This window comes from Struthio camelus, chromosome 1 (assembly GCF_040807025.1).
Source record: "Struthio camelus isolate bStrCam1 chromosome 1, bStrCam1.hap1, whole genome shotgun sequence".
Classification (NCBI taxonomy): Eukaryota; Metazoa; Chordata; class Aves; order Struthioniformes; family Struthionidae; genus Struthio; species Struthio camelus.
The window spans coordinates 220,790,130-220,812,246 of NC_090942.1; the positions used below are offsets into that span (position 1 = coordinate 220,790,130).

General features: G+C 44.4%; 1 protein-coding gene across 8 annotated transcripts in view; it reads right to left on the reverse strand.

Moving 5' to 3' along the window:
• MYO7A (myosin VIIA) overlaps window positions 1-22,117 on the reverse strand; it is a 109,433-nt gene that overhangs the window by 57,586 nt on the left and 29,730 nt on the right. For 4 of the 8 annotated variants that reach the window (XM_068930695.1, XM_068930691.1, XM_068930693.1 and 1 more), the window contains exons 3-7: window positions 10,484-10,597; window positions 8,981-9,133; window positions 6,141-6,158; window positions 2,326-2,510; window positions 1,232-1,353 (exon numbers count right to left, since the gene is read on the reverse strand). In XM_068930695.1, coding sequence (XP_068786796.1) covers window positions 1,232-1,353; window positions 2,326-2,510; window positions 6,141-6,158; window positions 8,981-9,133; window positions 10,484-10,597 — 592 coding nt within the window. The remainder of the gene's footprint in view (window positions 1-1,231; window positions 1,354-2,325; window positions 2,511-6,140; window positions 6,159-8,980; window positions 9,134-10,483; window positions 10,598-22,117) is intronic. The other 4 variants (XM_068930697.1, XM_068930692.1, XM_068930694.1 and 1 more) reach the window with 1 other exon arrangement.

The following is a 22,117-nucleotide window of genomic DNA, read 5'->3' on the forward strand; positions in this document are numbered from 1 at the left end:
TGATGGTTTTCTTGCTATCATCAGTGTGAAGGAGTTAGGGTATATGCACTTCCACTCATTTCAAGGGGGCTATTTATCAAGAAAAACGCTACTCACTGCGAGTGGCAGGGGAATAAAAATTAATGTTATTCTTTAAGAAAGAGAGGAAGACAATGCAAAAATCCTCCTCTCTGTCAATAAAAGGTCCATCTGGCACTGATTTTGGGGCCCAAGAGTCAGATCACCTGTTTAAATCACAGAGATCCAATTAAACCAGTGGGGCTGGCCTTTAGAGTAACAGCTTGCCAATATAACTATGATGAAGGCCAGCACTCTGATTCTCATTATCAGGCTCTTTCTTGAACTGCATTTATTTCTTTTCTGTATTCTGTTGACATTCGTTCTAACTCTGGACAGGGAAAGGTTTATTTTGCTATTGCCATTACAGATGTTTAGTCTCTGAAGTGCTGGTCAAATTAATTGCATGTTCAGCTGAACCGGTAAAGAATATGAATAAGGGTCTTTGCAATTAGGATCAAGCAAAACACTCAAAGTAATTTGTTGAGTACAGCATTTACATGATATTGGTGCTCTGCATACACTTAACAATTCCAGCACTGTAAGAGGCTGTAAGGTTTTTTTGAAAGAGCTTTATGTACCTGGTGATCAGCATTTTTGAAATCCAAAACCGCATAGACAACTACGTAAAATTCAGATTTCTATTTTGAAATCAGGGTGGGTGGGGGGGGGGGGAGAGGGAAATGTGCTGTTTAAAAGTGGAAAAGATACACTTTTCAATTTTTAAGTGAATCAGAATTTTTGAAAATATTTCAGGTCAGCTTAAATATTTCATTTTCTACAAGAGTTGACAAAAATATTCATTCATGTCAGCATTCAAATTGACAACCCATATCAGAAGATGTTTTTGCTGTGAAAAATAAATTCAAAGTGAAAGAACCCAAATAAGCTATTTAACAAATATTTTCATTGGTGCATTTGAATTTTTCTTTTCACTTTTTTAAAACTCAAAATAAAACAACAGACACCTACATTTGATAATATTTAGCAGTCCGTGAGTTTCATCTTTTTGGCCAGAAAATTCACTGCAATGTTTGTTTTTTTCCCTCCAGCGCTGAGCACTTGAAACTCAGGCCATCACTATCACCCAGTAGCGTAGTGCACGCAGATGCATATTCGCCACTTCGGGATCACTACTGGCAGACACGTTTCCCTCTGCCATCCAAGGTCTCACCTTCCAAGATGGGATTTGCCTCCAGGACCTGCTGCTCAATCCAGGAGTGCTGACCGCTGATGGCGGCCAGGAATTGCAGAATCAGTTTGGTGCTTTCTGTCTTCCCTGCTCCTGATTCACCACTGCAAAGAACAGGAATCAAGGTCAGTGAAAGCCCTGCCACATCCCTGCTGGTGTCCCCATATCCCTTGGTATGACTCTATGACCTGACCCGTATACGGGGTAGCCAATATAAGTGATTGTAACGGCCCATCCTGGTATTAAAGAAATGAACACCAGGGCTGACCCCTGGTCCCATGGCCAAATTGTTTTGCATCCTCACTTTTCTGGGCTGCCTGGCCACCGGCACACAGCATCATGCTTGATCTCGATTTTCCTCTGGGCCCCATTTGATGCTCTTTTGGCCTTCAAGGTAATCACTACTGCATATGCTTTTCAGTCCCAGATATCTGAAATAATGTGCGGGGGGTGCTGCAACCCAGCGGAGTAATGCTTCTATGCACTGAAACTGCGTCTAGGCATTGCTGGCCCTGGAGGGAGGAAGTGGTGGCCTGAAGGCATGCAAGCCTGTTCCAAGGTGTAAACTCAATGGGATAGTGTTGGAGGGCTGAGGGAACCAAACTTGGTCCACATTGCCATTTGGGGCAGTCACTGGGGTGAGCTACCCCCATAACTGTGACTGAACATTTCTTGGGGGTCAAGATTGAGCGCTGTGTGAAAATCAAGGATCTAGCACTCACACTTGTCCCTGGCCCTTCCTTGCGTAGAACATATAGATCTCTGCATCTGCGATATCTATAGGAATTTTGGGACAAAATTAAAAGGGGAGGTTTAACAATGAATATGAGATTTATTGGGTTGTAAGATAATTACCAAAGAAATGATAAAGCATATTTACCAGGAACATTAACTACAAATAGCAGAAATACACAGCAAAAAAAACCCAGCCCTGCACTGGGAATATGTGGATGGAAGATCTCACGGGTCTTTTCAATTTCTCATTCTATTTGATAAGCTGTTCACTAGCAACTGAGTTGCAGGTGCTCAGCACCCTTTTGCAGGATAAGACCCAGTTTGGAAATTCATCAACCCACCTTATGATGCAACACTGGTCCTTGTTGTTGCGCTGCATGTTGAAGTAGCAGTTGTCAGCAATTGCAAAGATGTGTGGTGGCATCTCCCCAATCTTTTTGTTGGTGTACAGGCGTATCTGCTCCGGTGAGTAGATGGGTAAGAGCTGGTAGGGATTTACTGCCACCAGTATTGAACCGGTGTATGTCTGGAGGAGAAGCACATGAAGGTTTATGGGGACAGTGAAACCAGGCTGAGAGGCTTTGGCAGCTTGGATGGAGTGTACAGGCCAGATAAAACAAGGTTTTTCACAAGCTGGATGACAGATGATGTTCAAGTCACAGATTTTTGCAGGGTGAAGCGTGGAGCAAAAGTGGAGCAGAAGTTCCATACTATCTAAATCAGTTTGTACTCAGCCACCCTCACATACACCATAGGTTCAAGACTTAATCCATATTTCAGATGCTCCTTAGTTCAGATTCAGAGTTTGAAGTCAAACCTATCTTTGCAAAAATATTCCCAGAGCCAGCACACATCGATCAGAGATGAAAGGGACCTGGAGACCATTGCCCTTTCTAAAAGCAGGACCAGCTGGATCTATACCAATCCTGACAGATGCCTACCTAACATGTTTTTAAAAATCCACACCAAGACAGCCATTACACCCTCCTTCAATCCATTCTTCTTCACTACCACCTCTGTCTAACCTAATCTTTCCTAGCTGCAAGGTAACTATGTCCGGTGGACATGGATATGGCCCACACAACCCTGATATATCACTTCTCGGCTATTTCTAAGTCATTTTTAAAATGGCATTTTGTCCATCCAATTGTGTAGGAGCCTGGAGCTGTGCAGAGGTGTTAGACATCTGCTCCTTTATTCCCCAGCTGTCACACTTTTTGTGTGGCTAACCTCAGTGACCGCAGAGATGTGGAGGAGGATGCAAGGAGACTAGGGTCCATCACAGGCATGGAAAAAAACAGCCTATCAAATTAAAAGTGTCACGAGAGAGTAGCTTGAGCTAGAGGAAGGCACACACTCATTCCCCAGGAGAACTGGCAGGCAGCATTGTAGGCAGGTGCTGGTTTTGTACTATCTTTGCTGTCCTTGGAAGGTATAAATGTAGTACATGAAGCCTCTGGACAACCCTGTGAATAGTACTTCTCCTTCCTCACCCATGGTGACCAGAGACCGTCCCACAAAACTAGTCACAGCAATTGGCTGCAACCCAGTTGCACATCTGAAGGCAAAAGTAAAGGTGAGTAACAGCAGATAAAACATACACAGGGAGAAGAGGGTGTGAAAAGCCCTTTCATCCACCATGGGCAGGCAGAGAACAACCTTCATGTGGTAGCAAGGTTAATTACTGGCCAAATGGTGCATTGCTGTTAACAAACACATTTCTTGAAACTGGAAAACTCTGTGGCCCTCAGACAAGCAAAGCCTATCTTTGGCCTTGGGCAGTAAAAAACTTCATCGTGCCTTGTTCTTTCATTTCTTGCTTCCAGGAGGCGTTCCTCTCAAGACCCTCAGCAAAGGAGTCCGACAAGAAATACAAAACTTGTCATCCCACTGAGAGGTAGCTCTGAGGGCTAGGAGTCTTGGCCACATCCCAATCTCAAGGCTGAGAGTAAGGATCTCCTTCCCCAACTTCAGCTATCTAAAAGTTAGTATCTAAAGAAAGTCAGTCAACTGGGCTCCATCTTGCTCTATTCAAGGGTCATGAGACAGAAGCTCCTACTTCATTCCGTGACTACAAAGGATCCAAGCTGCCTTGTTTAGGTTAACTTTTGGCAACTAAAGTTATGTGAAACGAATCCCACTTTTGTTTCCCGGTGGAACCAGCTATGAAACTGTCTCCATTGCTACAAATATTCTTTCTAAAAAAAAAAGAAAAGAAAGGTCATTTCAACATAAAAATAAATCTTACAGCTTTATAACTGCACGGCCTAAAACTAAAAGTAGGCCTTCAGCACAACGGAGCCAAGTGGCAAGATCTCTCTGTGCTCTGCTGACTGCCTATTGCAAAATGGCTGACTATTAAAGCAAGCCTGAGTTGTTTTGCTGCCTTTCTGAAGGCAGCAAAATAACTATCAGTGCTGATGGGAGGAGGAGAAAAGGAGATCTGGAGACATGAGTTGGTAGCCCCAGGTCGAATTTCTCCCATCCAAGGCTAGTATCCCTTGATCGTAACAGAAAAGGCCTAAGTGGGGAGAGAGGTCAGTTCAGTTTGCACTGTCTGTGCAATATTTCCCACCTGCTCAGGCTTCCTAAAAGGCAGCCAGTAGGTGGCAATTGTGTCCTATGGTAGGGATGCTGAAGACCCTCTGGAACCTGACTCTGGCCAACACCAGAGAACAACTATCTGTTCAGTCCTAGATGGGGTTTGAATTTACAGTGATGACTGAGAGACCTGTAATAAACCCCTGTAATAAAGGGGTTACATATCAGGTAAGGGGAAAGGCTCTTTCAGCTCAAGGACAAGGTTGTCACAAATCTCAAAGGGCAGAAATTGGCTGTGAAATAATGTTGGCTGGATGTTAGAAGAAGGTATTGAAGTAGGGGACTGGTGAAGTCCCAGAGGAGCCTTCTGCAGGGACAGAGCAGATGAGTTCAGTGCTCACAGAAGGAGTGAGCTCCATTTCTGAATGGAATTATGTCACCAGGATCCCCAGTGACCCCTGAGTCCCCTTCCAGTCCAGGGTAAGACACCAGAAAGACTTCTTGCTGCTTCAGAAGTTATTGCCAGGCTAATTTTAGGGACTTTTCTAATAGTCTTCCTCGAACCTCTTCTCTCTCTCTTTGCAGAGGTCTCTGAGATCCCTGTGTTTCAGTCACATTTCTCTGCCCTACCCTGAATACAGCCAGAGAGCCTTTTAAAGGAGTTAACCATTAGTTGCAGGAATTCTTTCTGGATGCTCTCACTGACCCTTCCCTTGTGATCTCTGAAGGACTTTGTCAGCAGAAACTCTCGTGCTATTGCTTGTTTTCATAGGTCATTCCTAGTTGATAAACACCCACCGTTTGCCCAATTCTAGCTGCTGATAGCATGCAAAACTTTGGCTGCTTTGCTGATGAGGGGCCAAAGAGCACCTCCAAGGAAGTATTCTCTCTCTGGTTTCTATTGATGTGTGAGAGCAAAGCCCCTTCTCCTTTGGGAAAATAAAGCTTTACCAATAGGCAGGGGCTCTGCCATAGCTGACCGCTTACATCAGGAACTACATCTCATTCATTACTGCCTGCATGACCTACATATTAATTAGCCCTGAACAAATCCTTTCTGAGCATGCTTCCCTCACTACCCAGAGCTCTGTGGCTGACTTCATCTGGATTTTTTATGGGGTTAGAGCTCTACTGAACACTCCTGTATTTTGTCAACCCTTAGAGAGCAGCAGGCATTGTGTTCATCTCCAGATAAACAGATTTAACCCTTCTCAGGGGTCCAGACTCCCTACCAACCGCCCGTGCTGTTCAGCCTGGTTTTCCGTCGGCGCATGCAAGCCAAATCGTGGGCAATGAGCCTTTGCTAAAGCTTTTCTCATTTCGTTGCAGAAATTTCTTTCCTCCAAGCTGAGGTCACTACTGAGAAGTGCTTATAGCTTTAGCCATCCAATATCACATTCACAGGCTAGGGACTTTCCAACTCTGGGATGGTGCCACGGCTTTATCATGAGAGCCAAGCTCTGCAGTGAAGCAGATGACGCGCTCGGTGCATTTTTGAAGCAGCAGCAATGGTGGTGCAAATTAAACGAGAATGCCACAATGGTTAACAGAAATAAATGATCCAGTAGAAAGCATGACAGTGATTGCAAATGACAGCTCAAAGAGTCATACTTACCCTCCCACCACAGTTTGTCTTAGGTGTAAAATGTAAGGGAGGAGAAAAAGGAAAATTATATTTTATTAGAGCAGAATTTCACCCTCCACAAAGCTAAGGAGATGAGGAAATGAGGATGTGAATACCCATTGGAAGAGTCACCTCTCACCAGACTAAGAAATCTTTTCAGATAGTGAAAGTAAAGTCACAATGAGCATCACTATCTCTAAGAGAAAGCAAATTAAACTTTAGAAAAAAAAAATACCTCAGGGGACTGGGTATTCCTACCCACATTGACATGGTGGGCCCTATGGGCATGTTGGATGCATGTGGGTGATGGGTTGCAAAGGTAACAGATAAATGTTCTTCAGGAAATCAAAGCGGGATGAACCCTAAGGTCTGGATCCAGTCTAACATCAGATGAACAAACTCCAGGCAGTACTCATCTGGCCGTGTGAAAGTAGGTGGAGTGATCAGTCACTCCCAGTTAAATCAGGGCTAGTGGTTATCCCTTACACAGCAGCTAGGCAGGACTCCTGGCTGTGTCACCATCAAACCCAAAGAATCGTCAAAGAAACCACATGGTTACTGAGTCACTCCAACTCAAATCACCACCCACGCTCACCTCCAGGTTAGCAGCTGCCCTTTGCATTAGCCTTTATTAGCATGATGCTGCCAAACAACTTTCTGTCCAGCGCCCATTCATGTTCGTAATCTCCCAAGATGCCTGTGAATAGCTTAGTGAGGGAGCTTAGAGACATGAGCTTTCGTAAAGGAGCTGCTTTTACTCACAGGAAATATGGTATTGCATGCCTGAAATCTTATCTGAAGACCTCCATTCACTCAGTGAGGCAACAGGCACATGCCTGATGACACAGAGACCCCAGGAGAGACACATGATCAGCACTGGTTAAATACCCAACCTGCTCCCAACCTTCCCACAGAGCAAGAGGGAGCTGTGGGTATCCCCTTGTTACCATTGCAGGGTGCCTGCAGACAAGAGAAAAAGGGGCAATAAATATACGTACCCTGAAGGAGCCAGTCAGCTGCAAATCATTGGCTATCTACACTTCTTGGGTGGTATTAAGGTTACCGGAATTTAGTTAGCCCCATAGGTATCTAACTTTGAAGCTGGACACGATGTGAGCCAGGGGATGAATCTCCAGAAGTCCCTTCCAGCTTAGATTGCTCTATGATATCTGAGCTCTAGCCGGCTCTAAAGCAATTCACCTCATCCTACACTCAGCAAAGTTTGGACATCTGAAAAGCAATCTTGGCTCTGTTAGCTGTATTGGGATCTCTGGTGACCACCATGGGCACTCTGCACATGGTGACACCACCTCAAGTGTGAATTTGACCCCTCTAGCTTTTGCTAGTTTAGCATTCTAAATGGCTAATGCTCCCTAAAGAGCACTCCAGGGGGTAATTAATTCCACCTAAGATCTGAATTGCTTTCTGGACATGCCTTTTTCTGTACATTGATAATATAGGAGATCTAGGCACCATGCACACCAAATAAAGTGCCTCAGTGAGATTAAAGGGGATGAATTTGGGAATCTTTATTCTTTGGGGGGGTTTAGAGGATGTCTTTTTTAGCAGCTATGTCCTCTTCTAGACTAGTAACCCCTCTTTGAAATAAGGAATATCTTCTACTAAGTCAGAGGGTTCAACATTTGAACAGCCTATGTAACACAGCGATGTGTTCTCCACCATTGACCATCTCTAATCTGAGATTATCCTATCAAAAAGCACTGGACATCAAGTAGAACAAGTAGATTTAGTATATAGAAAGCTGGATATGGTCTGCTAGCTTATGCCATCTGGGAGGTCAGACTGTACTGCAATCCCCTCTGGATGGAAAATCTAATAATATCTGAAGCCCTTTTAAAATTAGATCCCCAGGTTGCACTGAAAAGGTCTTCAAGGGCACAGCAGACACTCATCTGAGTACCAGAAAGATGTGCAATTTGAGAGCTTCCCAGCAATATGAAATTCTTCCATATTTGCATAGGCTGTTAGAGCACATTAGCTATTGGCAAACCCACACACATTCCTCACTTCTGCCCCAAGAATGTGTATCTGATATCCCTGTATATAGCATGCTAATAAAACCAGTCCAGAGGCCTAGAATGCTGACTCTTGTACCATTGCGGGTGTGGCCCTTGCAGTGTTATCACAAAAAAGGGCTGTAGTTTTGACTGACTCCCATTGACACACTTGATTTCTGGATTTCTGGTTGGGCTGACAAAGCTGGTCTACTGGGTGCACTGGACATCACATTCATGAGCTGATCTGGGAGGATACTGTCCTCAAGTATCAGCTGTTAGGATCCCAGGCAAACCAGAGCCAATAGGTTATGAACACGTTGCAGATGCTTCAGAACTGTTCCGGGAGTTACTGACTTAATTGCAGCAGGTCATTTCATGCCTGTGCCTCCTTATCCTTCCTCCGTAGGGGTGAAGGTGAAAAGACCACATACAGCTTCTAGTTTCCAAAGGCTTTTGCTTTAGGATGACTAAAGCCTGCACATGGCCTGCTTGACCTGTTTATTGTGCATATAGAAACTTTCTGCATGTCCAAAAATCTTCCAGAAGGACTATACAGGGACATGACAGGGCCGTTACTTAAGTCATGGGGTCTTCAACATTCTACTGGGGTAGCCGTAAACTCTGCCATGTCCTTTAAAGGAGGACAACATAACTGTGCAAAAGCCCTCCTCTGCACGGGCCCGGCTGAAGGTAGAAACCTAGGCATTCAGTTGAATCCGGGGATTCCCCACATGTTCCCTGATATTTGTTCCCCTCAGTGAAGGAGAGCGTGGGGTGCAGTGCAGAGTAAGAGGCAAGGGAGGGAACACTCACATAGATGAGGTGCTCCCGGTAGCGGATCAGCAGGTTCCTGAGGATTCCTGCCTCGTTCAGGTCCCCGAGGCGAATCATGTCCTCCACTCCATGGATGGAGGTTGGGTGCATGGGTTTGATGTGGCTGGCATTCTGCGGGGAAATCCAGTGCTCCTGCGAAGAGAGGTGGAGGTAGAGAAAGACAAGTCACACTTGATATCACTGGAACAGGAGACAGGAAAGGCCACCCCAGTCAGAAGGACAAGATGAAAGAAGAGCATGAGAGATCATTAACTACAGCTTGTATTCCTGGGGCATGACAGTGACATGGACGTGGAAGAGTCATGATGGAAGAAGGAAAATATCTTTTGGTTCATGGGAGCAGCAAGAGACATGAGACATGAGCCACCCTGGCAGAGGCGTAATCTAGGGCAGAACAGAGACCCAGCATGCCAGGAGAGCTTTTAGCAGGTTTGCTCTTCACTTCACACAACTACATTTCCACATCACTGGTTAACTGTCACAAGACACTACTGAGTAGAAAAAAACATGATTTAAAAGAGGAGGGAGGGATGCGCAGGAGCAGCAAAATTACACTCGTAGAGGCAGAGCATCATTTACACTGATTACTTCTGAAGGGTTTCAAAAGCCATTGCAAATTGTACATGAGGACACTGCTGTAACAAAATCTCTTTCTGCCATCCCAGAAGAGAATGAGAGCATGCAGTTATCTCAGACTGGGTAAAAAATGATAATGGATAGAGAACCTTCCTAGTCACCTTCTGCTTATGAGACAGATGTTCCTCTAAAATAGCCATTGCTATACAGAAGTAGAGATAGGAAAATGAAGGAGAACCAGTGTTTGGACACACCACGTGAAGGTAAGGGCTCAGGAGGGGCTGCATACAGCAGAGGAACAGCTGCTGGAGGTTAGTTCACTCAAAGCGCTATCTAAAGCACTTTAGAGACCTGTGACCTCATTATATTGAAGAAGCTTCTTACCATTTCACTCCAAGCACAACCAAGAAAGTAGCGACACACGTTTATCTTGTCTTTTGCAGATGGGAAACTGAGGCACATTTGATACAAGGGCTTACAAAAAGCCAGTGATAAAGTCAGAGCATCGTGACCCTCTCCCATGAGCACCTTTCCTCGCTCAAGGGTTCAGGGAGCATTGGAAAAGGGCAAAATTAGATCTATTAGCTGGGCTAGAACTGGATTGTTATGATCCCTCTACTTGGTGCCAGAGATCGTTCCTTCCCGGCCTTTGTAACCCGTTCCTTTTTATTTGTTTACCCTGCACCTTGTCTGGCAGGAATCTGGCTTGGAGCTGGGACTTCTCTGAAGCTGTGGCCCAGTTCCAAAACCCACTGGTATTAATGGATAGAATCCCATCATCTTTAATGAGATTTGAGTCAAGTTCTGCTTTTGAATAGCACCTGAGGTCATGCTTTTAATCCTACCTAGGGCCTGTGCATGCAACAGTCATAGAGCTGATAAGCAATCGCAGCCCTTTGTACGTACATTGCCTTCATCATCGACAACCTGGATCTGCCCAGAGTCACAGAGTTTAACCACCGCTCCAATGGGGACGTCGAATTCCCGACCGGTTTTGAGGTCCATCCACACATAATCCCCCTGAAATCAAAAAGAGGACAGTTACATCACAGCTCCAGAAGAAGGCTCAGCACATCCTGGGATTTAGCATCCTTAGATGCTAAATTTTGTACCCATGAATTTTTGTAGGTGGCAGAGCCATGTAGAGACAGTGGTTGCTAGTCACAGACTTCATTGGGCAAGGAGGTTACAGAGCAGTGATACAGGCAGAAAAACCCACCCAGCTAGAGTTTTTCTCCATCAAATACACAAACCTAGAAAGTCATGCTTCGGAAATGGTTTTGAACTCTGGAAACCTTTGGAGGCCTGCACAACTTTTCCTTGCAGATAATCATGATGGAATATACATTCCCCTCTCTCTGAGGTGGCAAAAAGGGGATTTCTAGAGAAGGGTTAAGAACATTCCAGACAGATGGAGATACTTCCACAGGAAGGTCTCCCAACTACAGCAATAGGCAGATGGGCTTTTTACATTTAATGCTTCTCAGTAGAATTTTTCTGCTGTGTGTCCAGTTGCCTTCTGAAGCTGTGCAAACTTTTAGCATTAATAATCTTGAAGGCAGAATTAAACCATAGATAGCATGAAAAGCTATATCTCTTTGCGTATTTTGAGCTTGTCATCTCTTTGATTTGAGGCCTCTTTGGTTTTGTCTTGGAAGATACAGTGAGCCGTTGATCTCTATCCACTCACTCCACATCAGTGGCAATCCTATAGACTTCTATCAATCTTGCTGTGTAGGAACAATCTACTGATGAGTTCTGTGGTTATTAAATTACTCCAAAGAAAATAGGCTATTTAAGAAGTTTATTTCCTCAAAATAAAAGCAAAACCAAAAATCACCCAAAACCACGCTCCTGAGCAGGATCCATATTCTTTGTAACAAGACGGAATTATTTCCTGCCCCAGTAGTAATGTGAAGAGGTGCTAATTGGGAGCCACTGCATTAAATTATTGCCAGACAAATTTGTAACAAACAAAATTATGTATTTTTTCACGCATCTCACTTTAATGTTGTGGAACTTGTCGCCAGACCTAATGCACGCATGCCTGGAGACTCCATTCATACCTATTAAACGTAATCCAAATGCAATATCTGCCTTTGGAAATGCTGAAAAACTGCTGGGAGAAGGGAGAGCAAGCGATAGGAAGGCTCACTCTGTACATGCTCTGACAGACCATCTTCCCTAAGCATCTATCGTTGACCATTTCTGCAGACAAGGTAATCAGAGATTTGGTTTGATCCAGTATGGCAGACATTACAGGCTGATGAACAACCTTCAACTCTGCTCTGGGTAATGGGAATCGAAGATATCCAGGGGTCATTTCTTTAATATCCAAGCAATATAAAACATAGTCAGACCTGTATCTTCCAAGTCACCACTCACCAGGACTAGAAAGAGGAACTAACCTGTGAATGCCACGGGTATGTAAAGCTATACCCAGGGACCAATTCATGGAGAAACACTACACACGAAGAGTCCCCAGCTATTTTGCGATAGACTCCACCCTTGGCAGCTGGTTGCTATGTCTCACCTAGGATATCAACAAAATTATGCGGCCTACATGGAGCTGAGGATGCAGTTTTAGTATGGACTTGCTTTTACTCAGACGGTCATGTTCTAAATATCTTCACCCAGTTCATACACAAAAATAACATTTGGACCTTTTGCCCATTAACTGCCTTAGTTTTACATCCAATAACTTGGCAAAAAGGGAAAAATATATGAATGTAGTAATGCATAGATACATTATAAATCAACTTATATTAATATTTATTCCTTAGGTCCTTTGTTTCAAGACTCTGAAAGCATTTTAGAGTATTCAGCACTATTATCATCTCTGACAGCTGAGCAAATTCATGGACAGAGTGGGCAGGTAACTTGATCAAGATCTCAAAGAAAGAAGAGATGGGGATCTCAGTCCCTGCTCAGCAGAGCCCTTCTGACACCTCAGTAGCTGTGTAAAAATTGCTCTAGATCAAAAATCCTAAAATTGTAAAGCCATGGTTTTATATCTAGTTTTGAATAGCTGCAGAAGCCACCTGCTTCATAGCCTGTTTTGTCACCACACAACTGAGATAAAAAGGTAGTCCACTGTCAGTAAGTTAAATTGATAGTGTATTACCACTAAGACAACTTCTGTGCTTTGCCTACCTAACGTACAGGCTGCTAGTCTCCTCAAAACAGTCTTTCTAAATACATTACAATGCAATTATTAATACCGGTGAAAAAAGCAAGTCTGATGGGATGGACTGAGCTGGTAGGTAAGCTCAGAAAGGCCTGGAGGTTTAAAAGATGACATTATCACTCATTCAGACTATCGACCTGTTTCCTTCCCCATCTTTATTGGGTTTGATGCAAAATCCATGGAAGTCAGTTACATTCCTTCCACTGATGCAATGATCTTTGGAAAGTCCGAAGAAGCAGCAAACATATCACAAATTTCAGGGCATATCAGTGTGATTCGTGCATTTACCCGCTCCAGTGGACTGCCTGATAAGTTGCATAAAGCACCTCATGCCTGGACTGATGCTATTTATTTTCCCAGACACATGACAGAACATCAGAGAAGTGGAAATACTGCTGATCTCTTTACAGTATCTAAATGGTCCAATTCTTTTTCCTCAAAGCAACCGCTAGGTGCTAGCGCTCTTCCAAATGCTCTGGGGCAGACCCTGCCCTCAAGACCTCACAACCTAAGGGCAGCAACAACCCAACAGAGATGCAGGAAGAGGAAACAATATGGCATGCATACACACTTCAGCACAATTCACAAAGAGGAGCTTTAGCACGAACTTCCAAGTGCAAAGAAGAAGAACATTGTACCACAGAGAAGCTACAGAACTCGGGGAATCACAAAGGCGCAGGAGAAAGGTGAGAGAAGCTTGCATAAGCAGTACAGGGTTCCCATCAAACAGTGAGACAGATTTCAAATGAGTTTAAAAGCTACCAGCCATGTTTGGAGCTTGGGACTCCCTACCTTACCGCTAAAAGAGTCGTGGGCTTCAGGGCCTGATTGACATTGCGGAGTAGTGTCCATTTGCCCTGGTCTCTCTCCTGATCTTCTACCACCTCAGGGCATGGCTTCATGATGATGGCTTTCTTCCTCTTCAGCATTTCCAAAATGTGACAATGGTATTTGGCCCTCTCGCTGCTTGCTATACGTATTCCACCATGAAGCCAGAGAGCTGTGGCCAGTTTGCTTTAGACCTCCAGTGTAACCATGCCCGCTGATTGCAAGACACCCTCTGACTTGATTCACAGTATGGCTTTTTGCAAAGATCTAGCAGAAAAATATCCATGCACCAGCCATGGTCCTCCACTGGCCAGCTAGCATGCGCGCCCCATATGACTGGGCACTGTTGGAGTCTCAAAGCCAACTGAATGACTTTGCTTCTCTTCACTTAAATTCTTCCAGTCTCTCCAGGAAGGGGTGATACTTGGTTGGAGGTCTGAAGGACACTGCAACTACCAGTTCTGGAAAAATGACTGCAGAATTAACAGGAAACCTCTTCATTTCCCTGTGACTTGTCTCTTTATCTTCCTTTCTTAGGGAAACAACTGGATGCCAGCTTGAGGACTTTCAACACTGAACACACTCGGGTACTTATTAATCCACAAATGCAGTCAGTCCCCATGCAACACATGGCATTTAATTAACCTAATACCTTCACATACCAAATTAACCAAAGCACAGTGGGAACTCAAAACCAGAGGCCATCTGCATTTTCTTTAAACTGATCGCCTTGAACAGTTCCATAGCAACTGAATTTTAAATAATTGAGTGGAAGGTGTTCAGAGCAGCACGGCCTCTGTGCCTATATGGGAGAGGAGGGCCTGGGCTAAGGACAAAAATGGGCTGAATGTGAGGACCACAGGGATAACAGTATTGCAGGCCCAACCACAAAAGCAACCTTTCATGAGGGGAACAGTGCATTTTACAGTGACCTCAGATGTGCTTTTTCCTGTCCTTAGACACATTCAAGCTTTCTCATTTTCTTCTAGGAAAAACTGCTCTGCTCATTCAGAAAGTTAAGGCCACTAAATAATTCTGGCTGGGCCTGGATTCTGGGCCCCAGTCTCTTCCATGGAAATTTTGAATCTAACTAGGCATCATTAGTATAGACCAGAGCAGTGCTGAACTAGATAATGATACAGTGGCAAGCACCAGCCTTTCCATGCCATTCTCATTTATCACCATTTTTATGCAAAATTACACGGATTCCTTGATTACACAGGATTTTAATGCAGAAGATGTATTCTTGGTAGAAAGCTTTGCAGAGGAAGGAAGGTTTTACAGATTCCCCTGATGTAACACAGTCACCAAGAACAACTGTACATGACAGGTACATCAAACCTAGACTGAGCTGCTTCTGCTTCTCAGTGAACAGCAGAGACATCAGTAAGAAGGTCCTTGAACAATGACCAGATCATAGATTAATAACGTTGTGGGCTAAAGCCATGTTACGAAGGTCTGAAAAATAAGGTGTTTAACTCTTGTAGCTGTGCAGGTGAAGTGACGAAGAGCTTGAGTCTCATGGATAAGAAGCTAGGTAAGAGACTAATGAGCAGGATGCCTACAGTCCATCAAAGGAGCAAATAAAAGCCCAGCTGACATGCAATAGTAATGTGTGGAGAAAGAGATGCAGATAAAACACAGCACCGTCAAGGTAGACGTGTAGTTCCAGTATGACCTGAGCACACAGTGCTGTAAATGATGTCATATTCACTTATCCAGAAAGTGCAAGATAGATATCCAATGACATCTAATAATTAATGAGAAGATGAGTGTAGAAAGAAGGACTGAACAAATGTATAGAAAAGGGACCCATTGAATGAGTTCTTTGAATGTAAGTTTTCAGACAGCTGGGCCCTACTGATGCTGTTTGCTCTGGGACACACACTGTCTCCCTATTGTATTGCTGTAGCTGGAGCAGTCTAGGAGCGGCAGAGCCGAGAAAGAGCAGCCTGCACACATGTCCCACTTTGCATTGGAGCATACAGTATGGTCATTGCTCGTCTATGCCCTGTAACATATTTCTGAGCTCGTGTATCTCTGTGTGCTGCTGAAGGGTAAACTGAGAAGCAAAGAAGTGAAATGATTTGCCCAAGGTTATGCTTGGAGCAAAGTACAGAAGGGAGCCCAGGAGGCTGAACCCAGTCTCTGTAATATGAATGTAATAGGACTTATCTTTTCCCTGAAGCTTGGGCTGCTGTAATTCCACACACTTCCACTGTATATTCTTTGTATCGCTTCTCTGGTAGCAGGAGGTTTACCGGGGACTCGTCAGACCATGTCACGTGTTTCAGCCAGAGGCACTTGCATTTGCACAGCACTGTCTGCCTGAACGGCCCGCGCATGCTGCCTCCTAGAAACAGGAAACCCCGTCCCACCAAAGGGATGACCCAGCCTGGAAACCAGTCTCCCCACTGAGTACACCAAGGGGCAGAGCAACAGCATTAAACCTCCTGTCAGCCTTGCACGCTTTCTCTAAGAGAACGTACTACACCTAAAGCGGGAAATAACGAAATACGCTTTGGACAATAAGGGGAGGAACACAATGAAGGAAAACAAACCTTTAGCTGGCTAGCAGCCAGGCAGCAATGCCATCCGGTTTAGATTACGGCTCCCTGGGGTAACGTTAGACTCTTCACTGCAGAGATAGAAGCATGAGACCGAAGAGCCATGCTGGACCCTGATCTGCTAATTTATTATATCCCTGCAGCAGCAGACACAGCTGAGATCAGGGCTTTGCTGTGACACATGTTGCATGCAGATAGGGTAAGATGTTAAGTGCTTATCCTAAGGAACTGCTGTGACATGTGCTACAGGTTTGTCTACACTGCTGAGACCTGACCTCCCATTAAGTCCCACCACATTAGTGTGGAACTCACTGCTGCAAAATTAAGGGAACTATCACATGCAAGTACGACCCTCACAGGAGTTGAGCCACCTAGTTTAATGAAAGCTTCAGCTTCTTTGCCTCAACCTGTTTTTGAGTCCCAAAGGTGGCTGCATCAGGGGCTGGCTGATGAAGTGTTCTTAAGCCTGTTTTCCCAGGCATATCCTTTTTTTGCAGCTCCCATTGAAAAGCTGAGCTATTCAGTGAAATAGGTCAGGTGGGACTCACATAACTAAGTGCAGGTGCCCACCTCTGAGCAAGCTACTCAGACCTCTGCTGCAGCCAAGGGAAAGAACGAAACACTTCTAAGATGCAGGTGACCGCATCCTAAAGTAGACATTTACATGAGGTCAAATGATATTGGCCTATGTTCAGACCCTAAGGGGTGTGTGAAGGGGGAAGTTTGGAGGAACAAGTCTACAGACTAGGCGTCCAGAACCAGGTAAAGTGACTCTTACCCATAATGTGGTTGCTGAAATACCATAAGGACTGATATTCTGATAAATTGCTAACGGACAGGGAAAATCTGGTTGTCTGAAGCTGTCTACACACTCAGGATGACAATGCTCCACAGACTACTCTCTGCAGCTCTAAGAAATTTATTTTTCTGAAACAGGAAAGATGATATCTTGCAGAATTGATGTTGGCTGCAAAGGCTGTCTATTCAGCAGGTGGCCCAAATGTGACCTGTGGACCATACATCTGATAATCGAAGTAAAACAACTGATTTATACAGCTTTTTTGGAAACAGGCACAATCACGTACCCAAGTCTCTGGGGAGCTCAATCCAAACCAAGTCCTTTACTTCCTTACTGCTTGTCTCCAGGCAGAATTTCCTTGGCATGCACACAAGTGCAAATATACACATTCCCCCCCCTAGCTCCAAAGTGCAATGTCATCTGGAGAGCAGATTGAAATTCAAACATATTGGTGCATCGCAGTACATTACATCAGGGCAGAATTCCAATAATTACTTAAATCCTTCGGGTGATGTAAAGTCTATGCTGTGTGAAAAAACACATATCATCACCTCCAGATATCACCTGTCTAATCCAATTCAGCTCCTCATTACATGGGTGTCCTCTGCTGATGGGGCTACTTCCAGACCCACATCTGTGCAACCCAGGGGAGAATCAGGACCGCTCATCTCTACTCTTTAGCTGCGCAGCTACCATAAGCATCAGCAGAGAGTCAGGAAGGGAGAAAAAGCTTGAATTTCTATTCAACAGCAAACCTTGTGCAAGAAACCTTCATGCTAATAATCAGTAAATATAATAGAAGCTGAGTCCCAAATAATTTTGTTGCTACTGTTTCATAAATAGATAAGATTTTCTTCCCAGTTTCTAGTAGCACATCAGACGCCAGCTGTCAGCCAAGGTAACATGCTACACACAACAGCTTTGAGAAGCAAAGGCAGAGATGCAAGAGAGATCGTTAAATAATTCAGTAATCAATGCACTGCTCGCTCACCCTGTAACTTTGATACTGACAGGAGGGAAAAAACAACCCACAAACGTGGCATCATTCCCAGCATTTTCCCATGTTGTGCTGAGGGACAGTCACAGAAACTAGGATCAAAAACGATGGGTTCAGTCAGGTTTGGGGGATGCAATTCAGCTTGGTGTAACAAGGCTCAGCTCCCCATGCTGTCTGAACTCATCCGTGGCTTGCGGGCTATGAGCTTCTTGTTGACTATTTGGGACCTCACGGCTCAGTAGTGGGTTTTAAGTGCGTAGACAAAGAGGAGATAGAATATTTAATCCTTGACTCCTGTTTGACGGAGAGCAGTATTACTGCCAAGAACGAAGCAGAGAATCCTGCAATCCCTTGACGTTACAAGCAGATTATGCTGGCCCTGGGTGCTACCAACCCAAATACTGCACAAGAGCACTGCGTGTCAAGTCTCAAGAAAAAAAAAAAGTTGATGGCCACTGCTTGGGACTTGATTGAGAAATCTGATAAGACTCCAAAGTGGAACAGGAAATGAAGATTGACTTTTTTAGTCCCACAGCTGGGTCCTGTCCTAAATAAAAACCAAAGATAGAACCAAAGGAAGACAACAGGGCAACCATAAGACACGAAGATCCGGAAAACCAGAGAGGGGAAAAATAAAACTAGAAGGAATCAATAGCAGATATGCCTTGAACGTCTGAGAGGGAGCTGTTTAGGATGGTAGCATGTAATTTAATACTGTTAAACCGAGGTAATTTCCTTCAGGCCCTAGGACTAGTGGAGTCGCCCTGGTATTACGCTGAGAGCTGTCTCAGCCACTCTAAATCTGCCAGTGACGATCACCTTCCTCCACCCGGCTGACTGAGGGTACACCTAGGATCTCCCTCGTTTGCAATAATTTGCGTGGAAACCCCTTGCCCTTAGCCACATAGAAGCACAGATTTTGGATACTTTTTAAAATGTATGTCACGCTGTGTTTAGCTTTGGGAAGACAGGACTAAGGCAATGCTGTCTTCTTCTCTGAGCACAATTTGGGAAGGATCCTGGTAAGCTGTGCACTCCCATCCTGTTCTTTGGTATTCCTTTGACCTCACAGTGAGCTGGCTCAGGAAATTAACCTTGGCAGCAACCTTTTCACCTCTTTTTGCAGGGTGTTTTCCTGGTTTAATCCCTGAACTGGCTCATCAGGCAATCAGCAAAGCACCAGGGATGGAGCAGGGTAAGCGGCAGAAAGGAAAGGCTGGAGAGGGACAAGCAGAAGTGCCATCAGTGACATGTAGCTCCGGGGATATTATCGAGCGCTGCTGCAGGGTAACCCTGCCTCTCTCACACATAAGCTTTATTCTCCCAGTGAAGTCAGGGAGCCATTTGATTTGATTCATAAAAAAAGAGTTGCAGCTGATGAACGTGATCTACAGAACTATATAATGTGTGGAGGTAAGTCTTTCCAAACAACACTTTTCTGCCTACGAGGCGTGCAACCTTTTCAAGAGCACCATGATTCACAAAATAGGCTTGATTTGAATTCCAGTACGTGGTATTGAGGGGGAAAGACTGATCAGAAAGAGAAATGTAAATCTGAAGTGATTTTTTCATCCTGCTTCAGAAATGTTGTTCAAAGCAGCCAGAAAGCAATCCCACCAATTCAATTGTTTTACCTGATGTTATTCCTGGCGAAACAAAACAGGATTTTTCTACCATCTGCAATAAAAATCTCTTTTACTTTCCATATGCAACCTGTCAAATTCTCTTTCAAGAGTTTCAGCTGATGGAGGCAGTTGATTATCTTCATCTTTCATGCTCTGCGAAGATCCTTCTTCCTTTCTTTCTTTGCTTTAGGGTCCTCCTTCTCCCCCCCCCCCCCCCCATCTTTTTATAACCTCCCTGAAGTCTAGTCTGCAATTAGTTCCCGTGTATTGAATACAGGTGGGACTACCGTAGCCTGTACAGCTATTCCTGCATAACAGAAATGTAGATGTAGTGTAAAGAAGTGCCTTATCCTAGTACAATGTATTCTTTTCCCATATAGGAATAATCTATACTCGTGTAAACACAGTTTTCCCAACAGAAAGGCATCTGTATTAGGGGTCTGCATTAGCCAAAGTGGCACTGATATGCCTAGACAAGCCTTATCCTTTGAAATAGCGTGTCTCATCTTTGGAAATACGGAACGCAAGGGGAGCAACGCCGCTTTTCCTTCAACACCACACCGAATCTGAACAGCACTGCCCTTTTTACACATCCCTCTGCCTACCCACTGAGGGTTGTCTTGGTTACTACGGAGAGTGCGGGGGTACAGGGGAAGATTAGTTCGCAGCTCTGTCAATAGCATCTTGAGGGAGCTTGTGATATGACTGCTTAACAGAGAAGCGGACTGCTCAAGGGGTGTGTCTGAACAACCAGCTTCTGAGGGGAATGAAAGACAAGAGAAAGTATTATGGGGGAGAAAAAAAGAAGAATCACGTTGGCACTGCTTGCAATGCAATCTTAAAATTACATTAAAATTACAAAAACCTCTTGATACTGGTTTTTGTCCCTTAGGCACCAGCTGCAAGGATGCAGAAAAGTCGTGACGTGCGTAGCATTCTTCTACGGGAAGAAAAGACACTCCTAACCTTCAAGAAAATCTTGAGGACATGAAGCACATGGACTTTTTTGTCATTGGGAATCAGGTGACAAAAAGAATACTACTGTTATTTATTAAAACCCAATAAAGTCATGCACATTTTATTGCCCACTTCATGGGTTTGGAGTCTCTGGGGTTGGCTCCATGCAAGGACTGGAGAACACTCTTGCAGGCCACCGCTGAAATGCAAAAACAGAGCAGGGGTTGTAGCTGCTGCCGCTTGCCTGGAGTCTTCAAGACCCTCTGCCTATCTTGTTTGGAAAACATCCCAAGTTACTGGTGGTGGGTCCTTCCTAGGGACAAGCGTGTAGAGCTGCTCCGTGGTCTCCCTGCCGCACAATACCAGCCCCATCTGCTGTAAGTGTTTGGAATTACCAAATGCAGCAGGAGGCTGGCTTCTGAAGATTTCCCCACGGATTTTAATTAAATTTTCACACTAACAGTACACCAAAGGAAATGGAATGAGGAGTGGCAGGGTGTACATTTTACTCCCAAATTTCACAGCATCACAGCTGGACAAAAAGGCTCTGATGAGAAGTAGATAACTCGGAGAACAACTACATTACGGGCCTGAAGGACCTGATTTATAAAGGAACTAGTCAGCAAGTCTGGCAGGGGGAAACCTAACCTAGAGGCTGCGAACAGAGAAAGACTGGAGTTTTCAGGCTGGCACAAGATGACAGAGACAGGAATAATTATCACTATTCAAATCACAGTTGCAGTTGGCAGACCCAACCAGGGTGGTTGTCTTGTTGGACCAGGCCATGTACAGAGGTGCAACACGGACGCCTTGGACCTGCAAGCCTGGGAATGGTTTATAACTAATGGTTTATTGCTAGTTGGGGACACATTGGAAAGATTTGTTTTTCAGGGGGGGATGAGCAGCCAGTCCCTGAACATGAGTCATTTTGCACGCACAAACCCAGAAACCTAGTTCAAAATCCAAATCCTATGAAATAATCACCAGCCATTAAAACTAAAACAACAGTCACAGCTTGAGAAAGCACGCTGGGCTTATTTTTTACATGGGATTATCAAGAAATGGAGGCCAAAGCGATTAGATGTACCTATGGCCATTGTCCTGAACTCCAGTAGCTAGAAGAATAAAGCCATAAAAGAAATAAGCCCCACATAGTTTTGGGCAGCAATTAATTCCTATTTTCCCCATAGGTATTGCATTGCATGGACAGTCCGTTCTGGGTATGCTGCATAGTCTGCATAGTTTAAAAAGAAATTCTGTCTCACATTTTATCTGCTTCACAGTGACAAAACTGCATTACTAATGACTTTTGTTAAATGTCATTTCAGGAACAAAACTTTCTGTTTTATTGTGGATTTGCACGGTTCTGAGCATGGGAGAGGTCTTGGCCCAACAATGGGGCAGCTGATTGGTGCTAATGTAAAAACTTACCTTACGTGTAGGGAAATGAGTTCCTGTGAAAAGTATTCATCAGTTACATACTTGTTTTGAGAAACTCATGACTTGCCAGATAGCCCTAATTTTGAGGCTACAAGACCTTTGTCACATCAAGATATTCATTATGCCTACACTTCTGTAAG